Source organism: Equus przewalskii, chromosome 24 (genome assembly GCF_037783145.1).
Source record: "Equus przewalskii isolate Varuska chromosome 24, EquPr2, whole genome shotgun sequence".
Lineage (NCBI taxonomy): Eukaryota > Metazoa > Chordata > Mammalia > Perissodactyla > Equidae > Equus > Equus przewalskii.
The window spans coordinates 13,111,574-13,126,254 of record NC_091854.1 but is presented as its reverse complement, the minus strand read 5'-3'; the positions used below and the strand labels follow the sequence as shown (position 1 = coordinate 13,126,254).

Sequence of the window (14,681 nt, the reverse complement as noted above, 5' to 3'; positions counted from 1 at the left end):
GTCCAAAGAATGTATTTTTCAAAGATGATAAAACAAACAAAAAATGGTTAACTATCTCCTACCAAAGTAATCCCTGTTGACATTAAAAATGGTTTTTCTTTTTTTAATTAGAATACAGAAAGATATAAAATAAGCAAGTAAGAATCTCACTCTCACTGTCTCATGCTCCCAGCATCCCTGCCCTAAAAAACCCACATTAGAGTTTCTGGTGATTTATTCCAGGAAAAAAAAATATTAAGGGTTTTAAGACAATGTATTAAAGGTGAAACAGGCTCTCTGCCTTTTCTCTAGCTTAGACTAGAGAAAATATTGGTAACCACTATTTAAGAGAGAAAAAGATCATAGAGTCACAGAGCTGCAAAGAACCTTTTAAATATGATGTAGTCTGACTCCCATTTAAAACATGAGAAACTGGATACCATGACGGTTAAATGCCCACGGCCATAGCAGGTCAGTGTCAGGGCTGGGACTAAAATGCAAGTCTCTGCTTCTCAGACCAGGGGCCCTCCTGCCCCCAGTAAACATGTTATCAATGTAAACTGAATCAAAGAGTAAGAGAAATGTCAAAAAGGTTTACCTTATAAAAGCATGATATTTGACTCTAGTTTTCTCAACTAACTGTAAAGCATAAGAGAATAATATTGATATCACTTATTACTCTGCACTGGCCTTAGAAAATGTGTTGAACCATTTCCTTCTATTATTATCAAAAGTTAGGAAATCCTCTCATTATAAAAAATTGAAGGTGTAAGAAATTATGGTCTTATTTTGCCAAGCACTGCACATATCAGAAGTCCCTGTTATGTGGTTTAGGATCATCCTTGCAAACCAGAAGCTTTTTGCTGTCTCATGACCTATTCTCACGCCCCTTATGTATGCACTCTGAGATTCAACTCCAGGACACAAGTCTGAGTACATGGCTGACCAGGCTTACCCCGAGTCCAAGGTGAAAAACTAGTAAAACCCAAGTTCACCACAAACATGTCACTAGACAAATGGATGCCAAAACCTATTCTTTGGATTCAGTAATAACTGAGAGATGTATATGAAATGCTCCCTATTAGAAGTCATAAACTAGGGGGGTATATAACGTTCTGTAACTTAATGCTGCTTCCTTTGATGTGAAAATTAATAATCCTGAGATGGGAGGGTGGAGTTAGAGAGAACATGATGAATTGCTCAGGAAAACAACATTCTTTTTTTAGGTATATTTTAATATTATATTAATAAATTATAATTTTATATCTATTTTTCCTAACTACAATCATCTTCACAGAGTTATAATCAATATTAAAATCTACAAACAATCTTAAAATGTTAAACCCTAAAACAGTAATGCACAGTGGCCAATATATGATCTGATATACATGATCACCTAGTGTAGGGCCTTGCTTGCTCAACACCAGCCTAAATGCCCTATCACAGCCATGTAGACTTCTGGCCCCCTCTGGGGAGGACAGCAACCACCTGGCATTGTTATGATCCAGGACCTGGCCAACTGGACCTGCTAATCTCAAAGAACATCATGTCTTGAAGAACACAGAGCCCTTCCACATGAGCTACTGGTCCTTGAAATGCTGGTCATGCAAGGTCAGTCCCTCTTGGCAAGCACGTAGCCTACTGAGCACCCTGCCTACTTGAGCGACTCCCTCTCTGTTCGTGGTAGTGGTGCACAACTCCATCGAGCCAGTTGCTCCTGGACTCCCTGTATGTAAGTTCCCAATAAACTCTTACGTCTTGTACATTATCTCTGGGTTTTTTTCTTTGGTCTCTCTGCTACCTATCCCACACTGCTCACATAATTGGGCGTGTGGTCAGAAACCTATTTTTCCCAGGTGACCACCAACTAACTATGGGACCTTGGGCAAGTCATTTAACTCTCTGTGTCTCAGTTTCCCTAAAACGTAAAATAGGAATAATAACAGTACCAACTTCATATGATTGTTTCGAGGGTTAAACTACACGTACGGTCCTTAGAAAGGTGCCTGGCACTTGGTAAACACTCAGTAAATGTTATCTATAATAATTATTATGATTTTTAATATGCAGATATATACTTTTAACTCATGTTTTAATCATTTGATTTAAATTAGTCAGTAATTTTAGTTTTATAATTTTTTGGTTTCATGGTAACTACAATATAAGGTATCCTTTTTTTCCAAATAACTGATGCCCTAACTGGTTAAAAAAAGACACGGAACTAGAATATTTGGGCCCACAAAAGTGTGTGACATGCTATCTTTTCTTCAGAATGTTTCCGTAATGAAACAGATATTCGGAAAAATTAAAATATTATTTAAGGTGCTTTATATTTTCTGACTTAAAAGTCCACTACTTAACTTAAATACTGTCTCTAATAGATCAACAAGGTCTTTAGGACTCGTGGAAATTTGGTTTTGGCCTGGGATGAGAGGCGTGGGGCAGGTGCGGTCCAACAGTCTATGAAATGTGAGCTGAAAACTTGAAGGATTAGCTTTATTCTAGAACTAAGAGAGAAAATGCCAGGATACAGGCTTGCATCCTACCTCTTATATTCTACTAATGCCAACAAGCGTCAAGACTCATGCCATGGTGTGTACTCTGTTAATCAGAAAGAACAAAGCAAAAGTTCAAACCTACTGAAGTTCCTGGCTTTCCTCTCATCCCTGGTGGTCCTAGGAAACCAACAGCACCCTAAAAGAGGAGAATAGTAGAGGGAAGAGAAAAGCCATTATACTACAAATGGCAGATGTCTCTATCACAGACTACTAAAAAAATTCATGGAAATATTCCAAAAAAATTGAGAAAACCTGTTTCAAACATGTAAAGCCATATTGCTACCTTATCCTAAAAAATTCCATGGTTAAAACAATGAGTACTCCTTTCTTTTTAAAAAGTTTATACTTTTTCACTGTTTTTTTTGTATTTATACAAAATTAATGGCAAAACAGTTACCTTGTCTCCAGGATCCCCTGGTTCTCCGGGATCTCCCGCAGTGCCTTGTTCACCCTGGAGAGCACAATACCACACAAAGACACTTAAGCGTGGCAAACATGACAATAGTAGAAGAAAACAAATACTAATTATAGAAAAATCATTTCTCTAGCTTTCCTACTTCTGAGAAAAATTATATAATGGATAGTACAGATTAGATCTCATATATAAAAACAAAATATTTTATAAGTTGTGTTGATTCAAAAGAAAAAAATTAATGTGATAAGAAATGATCTCTATGATAATATAAATATTTAAATCACCTTATCACCTTTGATTCCAGGTAGGCCCTTATTCCCTGAAAGACCCTAAAAGAAAAAATGATATTTTGTGACATCATAGAGAAATTAAATGGAAATATCCACTATGCAAACAGAACCATACCATTGGGCCAGGAGTTCCAGAAGGTCCTATTGGTCCCATTGGGCCAACACTGCCCTGAAAAGCAGTAAGAAAAAAAGGCATCATTAAGCATCCATTAGGATTACAAAGAGAATGTGGTAAAATTAATTCATTAATTAACCCAGAACAGTTCATCTCACTAAGCTCCCACTCATGCTTTATTCTTCAACAACAACCTCTTTTTCTCTCCACATTTATAAATCACACAATCTTGAAACTTTATGAAGTCCGTCTTATTTCCTGAAGCTTCTCATACTGATTTCATCCACAAGGACCTTTCCCTTCCTTGAGCTCCTGTAATACTTACTGTCCATGACATTCATCTCCAAATATGTCTCCAACTACATAATATCTTGAAGACAGATGAAATATTTTAGTGCCATGTCCCCAAGAAGTATTTAATAAATACTTCCTTTGATTGTCTTAGATTTTTATTTCACTCATTTATCTAATAAATATTTACCAGGCAGTTACTACGTGCCAGGCATTCCAATGATTTTATTTTATGATTTGAAATTTGCAGAATGAGAAAATTTACCATAATTTCAAGGATAAACTGAGAACACAAGACTCTACTTTTCTGGGCTTCTCTCACTCATTCATCATTTAACATTTATTGGGCATAATATGTGCCAGACACTGTAGTACTGTTGAGGAAACAAAGATGAAAAAGACGTAGTCACCAATGTCAAGGTTCTCAGTTTTAATGCTCCAATGCAAGATTCCTCAAAAACATAAATACCACTATCATCTCCTGCAAGCAAGAGACTTAGAAAAACTCCTTCAACATGGCATTTTAGAAGACAAAAGACAGTAACAACAATAAGGGTATTTGAAAGTAAAATTTGAAAAAATGGTGGACATCTCTTGATGGTTTGGGGATCAGTTATAATTTCTGGGTCACTGACACCTCAATTTTCTTTCTTTCTCTTATTATTTCTTTGTACCTGGCTACCGTATCATCCTTCATCCTCAAAGACCAAGTTGGTTTAAATCTTCCTTTAATGGCTTTCAAACAAGGAACTTTTAAAGGTATATTTGTGACAATGCAGAAACTTTACAGTTACAATCCAAATTTCTTAGGACAGCATCCCAGCCCTTCCTACCAGGCTCCACCAATCCTTCCAGTCTCATCTCCTCCCATTTGTCCCTCCTCTTCTACTTCTCCTTCCTCCAAATCCAACATTTTAGCCACAATGGACCGTTCTGCATTCTCGGAACACGCTCTGCCTTATCTCATGCTCCAAGCCTTTGAAGATATGGTTACACTACTGGAATGCCCTTCTTCTACACTACTGAGTATACTGTACTGTACTTTTTTATTCTGTCTTTCTAGTCTGTGCATTCTGTGAGAGCAGAAGCATAATTTAGTCATTTTTTATTTCCCAGACCCAACATAATAAAAGGTACATGATAGTTTTAAAAGAAAGTATGGAATGAATACTGGAGGAAGTTACCAACTTTAAAAATAAAATTTAAAACATTGATTTTTAGACTTGTATCTCCCGACACAACAAAGTATTTCTAATAGTCTACATTTAAATACTACAAATTTCAGAATGGAAAATATGATGTCTTTACTTTTCAGTGAGTCCTAAAGTCTGTGAAATATAACTAACATAAATTATTTCCAACATGTTTAATCCTGAAACATATGGGACTGTGAGAGGCAAAGAGTAATACTTTCCAACCTAACAAACAGATATGCAATATTAATACATCGTTGACAAACTCTGTCAATAGGAAACAAACATTCTTATAATTACAATGGCTAGTTTATTCAAAGTTCATAGCTTTAAAATTTATGATAGTTTCAAAAAACATAATAAACATCTGTTTGGAAATTTTGCAGCAATAATCATGTAAATATGGAAAGGAATACCTTACAAACAAATATTTCTTTGTTGTCCTGTTGTTTTTTCTATAGACAATATAATATTTTTAACTTTTGTTTCAGTAAATATATTCCTGTGCATAGTTTGGCATCTTCAGATGAATGTACTTTGTATGCACAATATCCTATTTTACTTTTTAATGACTCAAAGAAAAATCACAAAATAGCAAGTGTTGGGAGATATCAAAAAACATATACGTTATGAAAGACTTGCTAAAATAGAGAATTAAAAAATAAAATGATATGGATATAGAGATTTCCGAGAAACATCAAACATTTTGTGGCATGTCACAAGTTGTGTGGAAAATCCTACTCGTCACAAACTACAGCCTTCCGAAAGCGATCCATGATAGGTTAAGAGCAGTTTTCAGTTCCACAAAGATAATCAGAATGCCCTTCAGTACTCCCAACTTATCACACTCTTCTTCCATGGGAAGATGGAGTAGACAGAAGATATACTTTCATGCATGGGAGCTTGAGAGCGTCTGGGATATATCACTAGAGGGAGAAGAGCCTCCCACACCATCATAAATAATCGAGAACTTTTAAGTCAAAGTCAGTCAAAGAAACAGACACAAAGATAGGTTCTTTATATAAAAACAGCAGCCACTGGCTAATTAGAGTTCACATGAGTGAGCATATTGTGGAAAAGACTATGTTGGGTTTTTTTTTGAGGAAGATTAGCGCTGAGCTAACATCAGCCACCAATCCTCCTCTTTTTGCTGAGGAAGACCAGCCCTGAGCTAACATCCGTGTCCATCTTCCTCTACTTTGTATGTGGGATGCCTACCACAGCATTGCTTGACAAATGGTGACATGTCCACCCCAGGGATCCAAACCGGCAAACCCCAGGCTGCCGAAGCGGAACATGCAAGCTTAACCGCTGTGCCACCGGGCCGGCCCAAGACTGTGAGTTTCACATTGTGCTTTTCAACCATACCCACCCACACTGACAGGTAATAATCACTGTCACTAGTGCAGTTAAGAAAGCAAATGACAATAACAATCAACTGCAGGGAAAAAATAATTTAGAGAAGGCAATACCATTTCTTGTCAGAAACTATACTTGCTGGAAGGTAACTCTTGAGAGAGAAAGCAGAGGCTGCAGTTCTGGACAAGTAGATAAACTATTTAATATGAAATATAAAGGTTCTACATAATCTCTCTCAATTACCTTCAAAACCTCACCTCCTTCCACGCCACTCCCATCCTCCCACACCTCCTAGGCTACAATCCTGCTGCTCCTCTTTCCATTTCCCAAACATTCCATTTTTCCCCCTTCGGTGCATTTGAATGAGTCTTCTTCTGCCTGAAGAGCCCTGTCCCCTTTTCCACCCCACCCCACTCATACACAGTCTTTAAGACACAGCTTAAAAGATGTCTCCTTTGTGAAAGCTACTCTGACTTTCTGAGATCACACAAATTGCTCCTTACTCAGTGGCTTAATTTTAGTCCATTATAGCAGTAATCACATTGTATGATACTGCTTCCTTTCCTTCTACGCCATTAGATTTTATAATGTTGTCAAAAATAGAAATCTTACTTGTATTTTTAGGCCTAGTGTCTAGTTCAGCATTTGATACTTCAGTAGGTGCACACATTATTTTGATTAAAAAATTAAATAATATACACTGGAGGTGGTAATACCTGCTCTACCTACTTTACTACTTGTTGAGGAACAAATGAGATAGATATGCATGGGAAAGTACTTCAAAAAGTATACAGTGCCATCTGTATCAATGTAGAAGAGAAGAGGATTACAAAGATGACTGTTAGTGTCCTTAGTCATTTTCTTTTCTGTAGAATCTCTTCCCATCTACCAAAGGGTGAGTAGAGAAAGAGAAAGGACAGAAAAAGCAGTTATTTTTACTGAGCACTATTATGTGTCAGCACTGTGCTAAGCCCTGGGACTGAAAGGTGGATAAGAGTTAACGACAAGGCAGAAAAGTAGAGGTAGAGTGTTTCAGGTATACAAACCAGTACAAAGGCCATGTAGTAGGGAGGCTGCAGGGCATCTGAGAAGGAACAGCTTTGCTAGTGCACAGACTATGTTCTCGAGATGTAGATAAGAACCAAAACAGTCTAGACATCTTAGGCCATGTTAAGAATTTTGGTCTTAATCTTAACTGTAATTGCAGAAACTCTGAGCTAAATAACTTGATGTTAGTAAGCTAAATGAAGAATGCATGAAAAATATTTTTGGAGTCCAACTCCCTTCCTCTGCTTCCTTTCTCTCCCCATTGATAAGGCCACTGACTACCACCTACAGGTTTAACCTTCTTCTAAGTTCTGAGAGAAAAAAATTGGCCCTTTGGATTCCACCTTCACATAGAGCTTCTCATGAAGCCTAAAGAAATCTCATGAGAGACGGTATACATTTTCAAGTAATCTAAGTTCTTCGGAGGTGGCATAGCACAACGGGTAGAATTTTGGACTCTGGATATAGATAATCTGGCTTCAAACCTGGGCTCAACACTTATAGACTAAGTGGTTCTGGGTTGTTCTGAGAATTAAATAACATAGCACTTGTGACTAGCACATACTAGTTACAGAAAATAGAAAATACTAAATAAAAGTGAGCTGTCCTTGCTAATTTTATTACTATTGCTATACTAATATTATTATGTAAGAGAAAAGTTTAAATGTCTTAGACTCACTCAGGTTTTCTGACTCTTAATTTTATACTCATCATCCCCAAATGGCAAGTTAAAACTTACGCTGATTTCTTCAGAGTTCCAATAACTGAAATCCTGACTTATTCCTTTGGCCAAGTTGTCACCTTCTGCCTTAGGGCAGTGAAGGTGGGGAAAGAAGGTTAGATTTGGAGTCAGAAGACCTGTGTTCAGGTACCAACTAAAAATATTGTGGCTATAATTTACAGCATAAAACTCTGGGGTCTTAATTACCTATTTCACACGTTAGAGCAAGCTCTAAATTGATTTTTAAGGAACATCTTACCTCTGCTCATGGTCACATCCTACTATTTTATGGATATAAATAGTTTACTTTTAAGATTCTATCTTCATTAGACTCCTTACATTTCATAAAGGTTTGTCAGTCTTGCTTTCAGCTCAGCTGAATGCTAAAGCACATGCCTCTACATACATAAATACATATGTACTCATAAATCTGTAGAAATTTGTTATTTTAGTTTATCATAAAGTATAATTAATTTCTTGGTTTATATTATTGGTCTAATTCGTACATCTGGTAAGGAAATACATTTGAGCAAGTTGATATCCAAAAATGACACTAAAACTTCTCGTTTTTCTAGTTTTAAAAACACATCTAACAACTATAAACCCACAAAAAATATTTTATAAGAATGATGATATTTGATACTCACTGTAAGTCCAGGAAATCCCGGAGGACCAACGCTACCTACGAGTCCCTATGTAAAATAAATGTGCAAAATCGGTTAGAGATGATGCCAAACTACTAAGTGTAGTTTCTAAAGACGAAGACAAAAAATTCTAGGAAAAAATATATCAAATTTTATTTTCTTCTACAGCTAACTTCTAAAATTTCCCTACTCTTCTGCATCCTTCTAAGAAGTACAAATCTCTGGTGGCACTTTATGTTCTTCAAAAGTGCCCCTGGCTCCACGCTTTTGGACGAGAGAACTATCGCCCAGCCTAGGATATAGACTTTTCTACGTCTCCTATGTATCTTACGTATCTAATAAAGGAAGTAAATCCCATTAGTAATCAGCATTATAGACATAACCAACCTATACACTGTATGAAAAGACAGGTGGTCAGCATATAGGGTTAGAAGAAAATATTCAGATGTTGTAAAACACTATCAACTCTTTTGAAGTATATTATTTAAATTCTCTAAACTTCAGTTTTCTCATTTATAAAACAAGAATAATAATATTTATTCTCATTGTAAAGGTCACAATGAAAACTGTCATATGTATAAAAGGTTTTGAAAATTATCATAAAGCACTATACAAATGTAAGAAATTACCAACACTGTTAAATTATTTATATAAACATTTTTATTTATTTTAAATTATTAATATTAATTTTTCCAGTTGATTTGTGATGGGTTTTTGCGACAGCCTTTTGCACTTGTCATTATAGTCTTTATGATAATTCTTAATCCACTCCAGGTCATTGTTACATTATTTACATGGTACAAGGTACAAGAATAGTTCTTTTTTTTGCATTTCAAATTCTGTTTTGAAACTAAGGCATAGTATAAAATAAAGAGAATTATAAATCGACAAACTAAAAATATCCAGTTTATTTTTATAGGTTAAAGATTTTAAAGGCTAAAAATGCTCTTCAGGAAGGACTATGTTATATTTAAATAAAGAGCAGATTTCAAAAAGAAAAATTTTAAATATGGTAGGAGTCTAACCCTAAGAAACTTCATGTATATCTAATTGATAAAAAATTAAATCACATGGCTTCACATCAGGTATGCAAGTACATAAATGGTATTAAAGAAAAAAGTAAATAATGCTTACTCTGTTATGCTTGAAATAAGAAGCTCCCCAGAATCACGGGGAGAAAAGGACCACAAGCATTCTACTTAAAACATCATTCAAGTTTTTAACAATTTATTTGGAAATCAGCTCTACTCTTCTTTTACCTGCCAAGTCTTATAACAAATAAAACCTTGGCTAAATTAACTGAATAAGCTAATATAGTTATAATTCAGAAAAAGGAAATAAAAAGAAATTGTTTTTCAAACATTTACTTTAAGTATAAACGTTAGTAATTTACCTATATCTAAACATAGGAACTATTCCTATTTTAGGCTACAAGGATTTTGTGGTCGATTCTAATTCACCTTAAAATCTTATGAAAAGATTGATGCATGGCATAGATTGGGGAGTAGTTCCTGGATGATCTTTGAGAGCAAAAAGTGAAGATTTTTCTATCTAGTATCAAAAAACAGCAATCCATCACCATTCTTTGATAATATAATTAAATTAATTTTTGAATGGTAACTCCCAGATCTGAATATTGATATCTGAACCATCCCCCAAAAGACTTCTCTATAAAATACTCAAAAGTAAGGCAGATGAATGACAAGTTTGAGTCCAAAAGAGCAATCACTGAGTGCACAATTTTTGCATGAGGCTTGGTAGTATATTCATGTAAATGAAAGCCTTCTTCAACACCTCCCCAGATAGACAAGTCAGTATTGTGATCATATATTTCTAACATTTTACTTAAGCAGTCACATTTAACATGGTCAATATAATTAATTTTAATGATGATCTTTCAAGATAGAGTTTATTTATGACATTTTTGGCTTATTTCCCATGTTGAAAAATCACAAATTGAAATGTGCACAGTGGTATGGAAACTGTCTGGCCAATAATACTTATTCACAAATGTGGTAATGAGGATGGCAAGTGCAGCTGCTCTGGAGTCTCAGTGATGTCATATGCAAGACTGCACCACCACATTGTACTCACAGGACTGCCATCAGGACCAGCAGGGCCTCTGTCTCCAAAGTCACCTGGAAAACCCTGGCCCAGGGAAAGAGGAAGAAATGCTGTTAAAGCCAACATAGATAAAGAATTCACTTTTGCTATGTTTCCTGATAAAGAATTTAGTAATAGAAAATATTTATTTCCTAACCCCTAAATTGTAGTCCAATAAAAACTTGTATTTGTATTGCATAACACTTCATCGATTTTGTTAAATACAATATTTCTATATTTTGTAAAAATTACTTTAAATGCCACATAATATATAAGGAAAGCTAAGCTGGAGAAAATAGGAATTTATTCATCATTATATAAAGATTCACTGAATGAGAGGGAATATATGCAAGATTTCTGGCTGATCAATCCCTTAGTTATCTCTGCTATTTTATGCTGTTCCTATACCCACACCACAAAGAATGAAACGGCTGATATTATTTAAGCATGTGTTTAGCACACTTAGCATGTGCTAAGGGCTTTATACAGATTATTATATACACACTACTTCATTTCATCTTCATAACAGGTCGAATCAATGAGTACTGATATCCTCACTTGGTAGTTGAGGAAATTAAAGCACAGAGAGGCAAGGGCACTCGCACCCATTGGTGATGGGTGGGACTGAGATGTGAATGGAGGCAGTCTGACTGCAAAGTCAATGCTCTTTCTATCATGCTATACTTTAACTCATAATTCCAAGATACAATACAACATGTAAAAAAAATCATTTAAGTACTATTTCATTGGGGAAAGGCATAAGGCACATAAAAAACTGCAAACATAAACTGCGATGCCACTGAAAATCAAGCTTCTCAAACACCTAGCAAGAATTCTACACTGTAAAACTATGAAGGTTAGTAAAGTAACACACTTTCTCATTATAAATTATATTGTAAAATAACTCACTTACTCAGTTACTCTTACTTTATATACTAAAGTTTTTCTCTAAAGATTTACCACTGGGTTTAACAATTTTAAAGCTCACTTAAAAGGTTACCTTTACCAAATGGTTTACAAGATTTATTATTATCAACATTTTGAAAATTTATAAGACACAAAAATAAAAGTACATTATCAGATTCTTATAATCTCTTTATTTAGGCAAGCCAATATTAAATATTATATATTTAACAGATTGCCAAAAAACTAGTTTACTAGTACGAACATGAATAGGCTAAGATTAAAAGATGGTTTAACAACAGAAAAAAAGTATGACGTTTCTTAAGACAGTTAACTCATACTAGAAGCAGTTTCCCTTATTCTGTAATCAGAAGATAATGCAAAAACCATCTGTGTAGTTGAACATATTGTAGCCATACCCCCTTCAAAGTTAGCTGAAGTTCAGGCAGGCGTTTTGCTTTCATTGTCCTTGGAAGTCAAATTCTATTGTCAACAAGCTCACAAATCTGCAATACATCATTCTATTTGGTATGAGCTAATATGGGTATTTGAAAGTATTAATGATGCACAGGTAATGGAAAAAGTAGAGGATAAATTCTGTAATAAATCTGAAACACAAGAGATGACTGATTTTTTACATAGATACTAAGTAGGTTTTCCAGAAACCTCGGTGAAATAATAAAGACTTGGGGACATAGTGCATGAGTCCATTAACCTGTAATGTTCAGAATAGGCAAATGCACAGAGATAGAAAGCAGATTAGTGGTTGCGTAGGGCCCGTGGCATGGGGAGAAATGGGGAGTGACTGCTAATGGGTACAGCGTTTCTTTCCGGGTGATGAAAATGTTCTAAAATTAGTATGATAGCTACACAACTCTCTGAATATACTAATAACCACTGTACTGTACATTTTAAAAGGGTTAATTTTATGGTAAATGATTGTATCTCAATAAAGTTTTTCTTAAAGAATGAAGACACAATCAGTCTGAACAAGATGCGGAGCAGGACTGCTGAAAACATCCTCGGGGCTCACTCAGGATTGCCCAGAGGATGCACTCTTTGGGACTGATTGGCCCCCATCCTCAACCAGTGGGAAGACCTGCTCTCCAGTTCAGCTTCCCACAAAACTAGTGATTTCTCCCTTAGAAGAGGGGAAAAGGGAGAGAATTGTGATCAGTTCTCCACTTATCACAAAACCTGTACTTTCTACAATCCAAATAAAAACAATGAAATACTCGCTAATTTCACTCCCTATTCTTCTGCTTGTTCAACAAGATGTATAATAAATATTAGTTCCACTTGACTTTGCCACTGAAACAATTTAGTTGAACTAAGTAATATCTACTTTTAAAATCTTTATGTATTATTTTTCTTCTCACTTTACTACCCATTAAACATTTCATTTTATTCTTAATTCTGTGTTCTAGATAGAAATCATTTATTATTTTTTTATCCTTCTTACATGTGGACCATGTGTCATCAATTTTTGAAGTAATTTCTACTAAATCTAAACATACTTTGTTTTATGAAAAGTACAGTCAATGCCACAAACAACATCATTATATTTGGCTATATAATGAATATATATTTTCTTCTTAAAAAACCTCATGCTGGGCCAGCCCCAGTGGCCTAGTGGTTAAATTCGGTGTGCTCCACTTTGGCAACACAGGTTCAGTTTCTGGGCACGAACCCACACCACTCATCTGTCAGTGGCCATGCTGTGGCAGCAGCTCACATACAAAAAAGAGGAAGACTGGCAACAGATGTTAGCTCAGGGTGAATCTTCCCTACCAAACACACACACACACATCATGACAATCTTTTATGTTGTTGAATACGTCATTGCTTGTTTGCTATTTAGTCAGTTATTTCAATTCTAGTAACTACATGCATGATTTTTTGTTTTTTTAATGCAAGAGAGGGTCTGTCTTCCTTTAATAATGAACCTATATGTTTGCAGCCACAAATCTTCACTGTTGAAAAACAACCTTCAAGATTGGTTGTGAAATACAGAACAATAGAGACAAAACCCTTTGCCTTTGAACTCAGAAGACAAAAGATAGCTTCTACAGTTTCTTTCTCCACTTGAAAGAATTTGTTGAAAAATGAAATACTAAATTTTCTCTCATATTTACCTAGTGGAAAATGATAACCATTACTTTAAATCAAGTTGTGTCTTCCTAGAAGTCTCCTCACACTGCCAAAGAATATAATGGCCATTTTCCAGGATTATCATCCAGAAGAAAGTTCAAGTTTTTGCTTTTCTTGCCTAATTGCCAATTTCATGAACAAAATAATCGTCTGCTAATGAGCATGCCAGAGTTACACTGTTGCTTCTGCATTGTGCATAATTCTAATTTTTACATTTTCATTGTTTTGATCAGTTATAAAATTTTATTTTATAGAGAATATGATATTTCAGGAATTTCATTTGACCTCTTCAAGTTGTGAATAATTTTGTTGCTACTTCCACTGTTTGATCAGTGTAGTGGACAGACTTTAAGACCCCCTTATGATTCCCACCTCCTGCTGTTCATGCTTTTGTGTGCTACCCTCCCTCTGAGTGTGCGTGGGTCTATGACTTGCTTCTTCCAACAAACAGAAAATAGTAAAGGTTATGGGATGTCACTGATGTGATTATGATTATGTTACACTATATAAGACTCCATCTTAGCAGCCTGGAGCTAGAGACTTCTATGATGAAGTAAGCAGCTGTGTCCAAGATGCCCACATGGCAGGGAACCGTGGGTGACCTCTAGGAACTGTGGACAGTCCATAAGACCAGAGGTTGGCCTACAGCAAAGAGCCAGCAAAAAGCCAGGGCCCTCAATTCTACAATCTCAAAGAAGTGAATTCTTCTCACAGCCTGAATGAGCTTAGAAATGAACACTTCCCCAACAAAGCCTCTAGATGATCCTGCAGGCAGCTGACACTTTGATCGCAGCCATATGACCCTGAGCAGAAGACCCAGTTAAGTAGCAACTGGATTCTTGATTCATGAAAACTGTGAGATAATAAATGGGTGTTGTTTTAAGCTGCTAAGTTTGTGGTATTTGTTATGCA

The 14,681-nt window shown here is 35.6% G+C and overlaps 1 protein-coding gene and 1 long non-coding RNA gene across 20 annotated transcripts in view; one reads left to right on the top strand and one right to left on the bottom strand.

The window, feature by feature from the left end:
- The window catches only part of COL24A1 (collagen type XXIV alpha 1 chain), a 349,075-nt gene that overhangs the window by 243,929 nt on the left and 90,465 nt on the right, over window positions 1–14,681 (bottom strand). For 17 of the 18 annotated variants that reach the window (XR_011532521.1, XR_011532522.1, XM_008516954.2 and 14 more), the window contains 6 exons: window positions 10,707–10,760; window positions 8,616–8,660; window positions 3,358–3,411; window positions 3,237–3,281; window positions 2,935–2,988; window positions 2,620–2,673 (listed from right to left, as the gene is read on the bottom strand). Coding sequence is in view for 16 of the 18 variants with exons in the window: in XM_008516954.2 (XP_008515176.2) it covers window positions 2,620–2,673; window positions 2,935–2,988; window positions 3,237–3,281; window positions 3,358–3,411; window positions 8,616–8,660; window positions 10,707–10,760 (306 nt within the window). In the remaining 2 variants the exon portion in view is untranslated. Of the gene's footprint in view, window positions 1–2,619; window positions 2,674–2,934; window positions 2,989–3,236; window positions 3,282–3,357; window positions 3,412–8,615; window positions 8,661–10,706; window positions 10,761–14,681 lie in introns of those variants that run through there. The other variant, XM_070592575.1, reaches the window with a different exon arrangement.
- LOC139079169 (uncharacterized) lies at window positions 1,618–12,721 on the top strand. Of its 2 annotated transcripts, none has more exons than XR_011532527.1 (3): window positions 1,618–1,711; window positions 6,065–6,178; window positions 12,586–12,721. It is a non-coding gene; the product is annotated as an uncharacterized lncRNA (long non-coding RNA). The 2 variants fall into 2 exon arrangements; XR_011532528.1 differs by having other exon boundaries at window positions 12,574–12,712.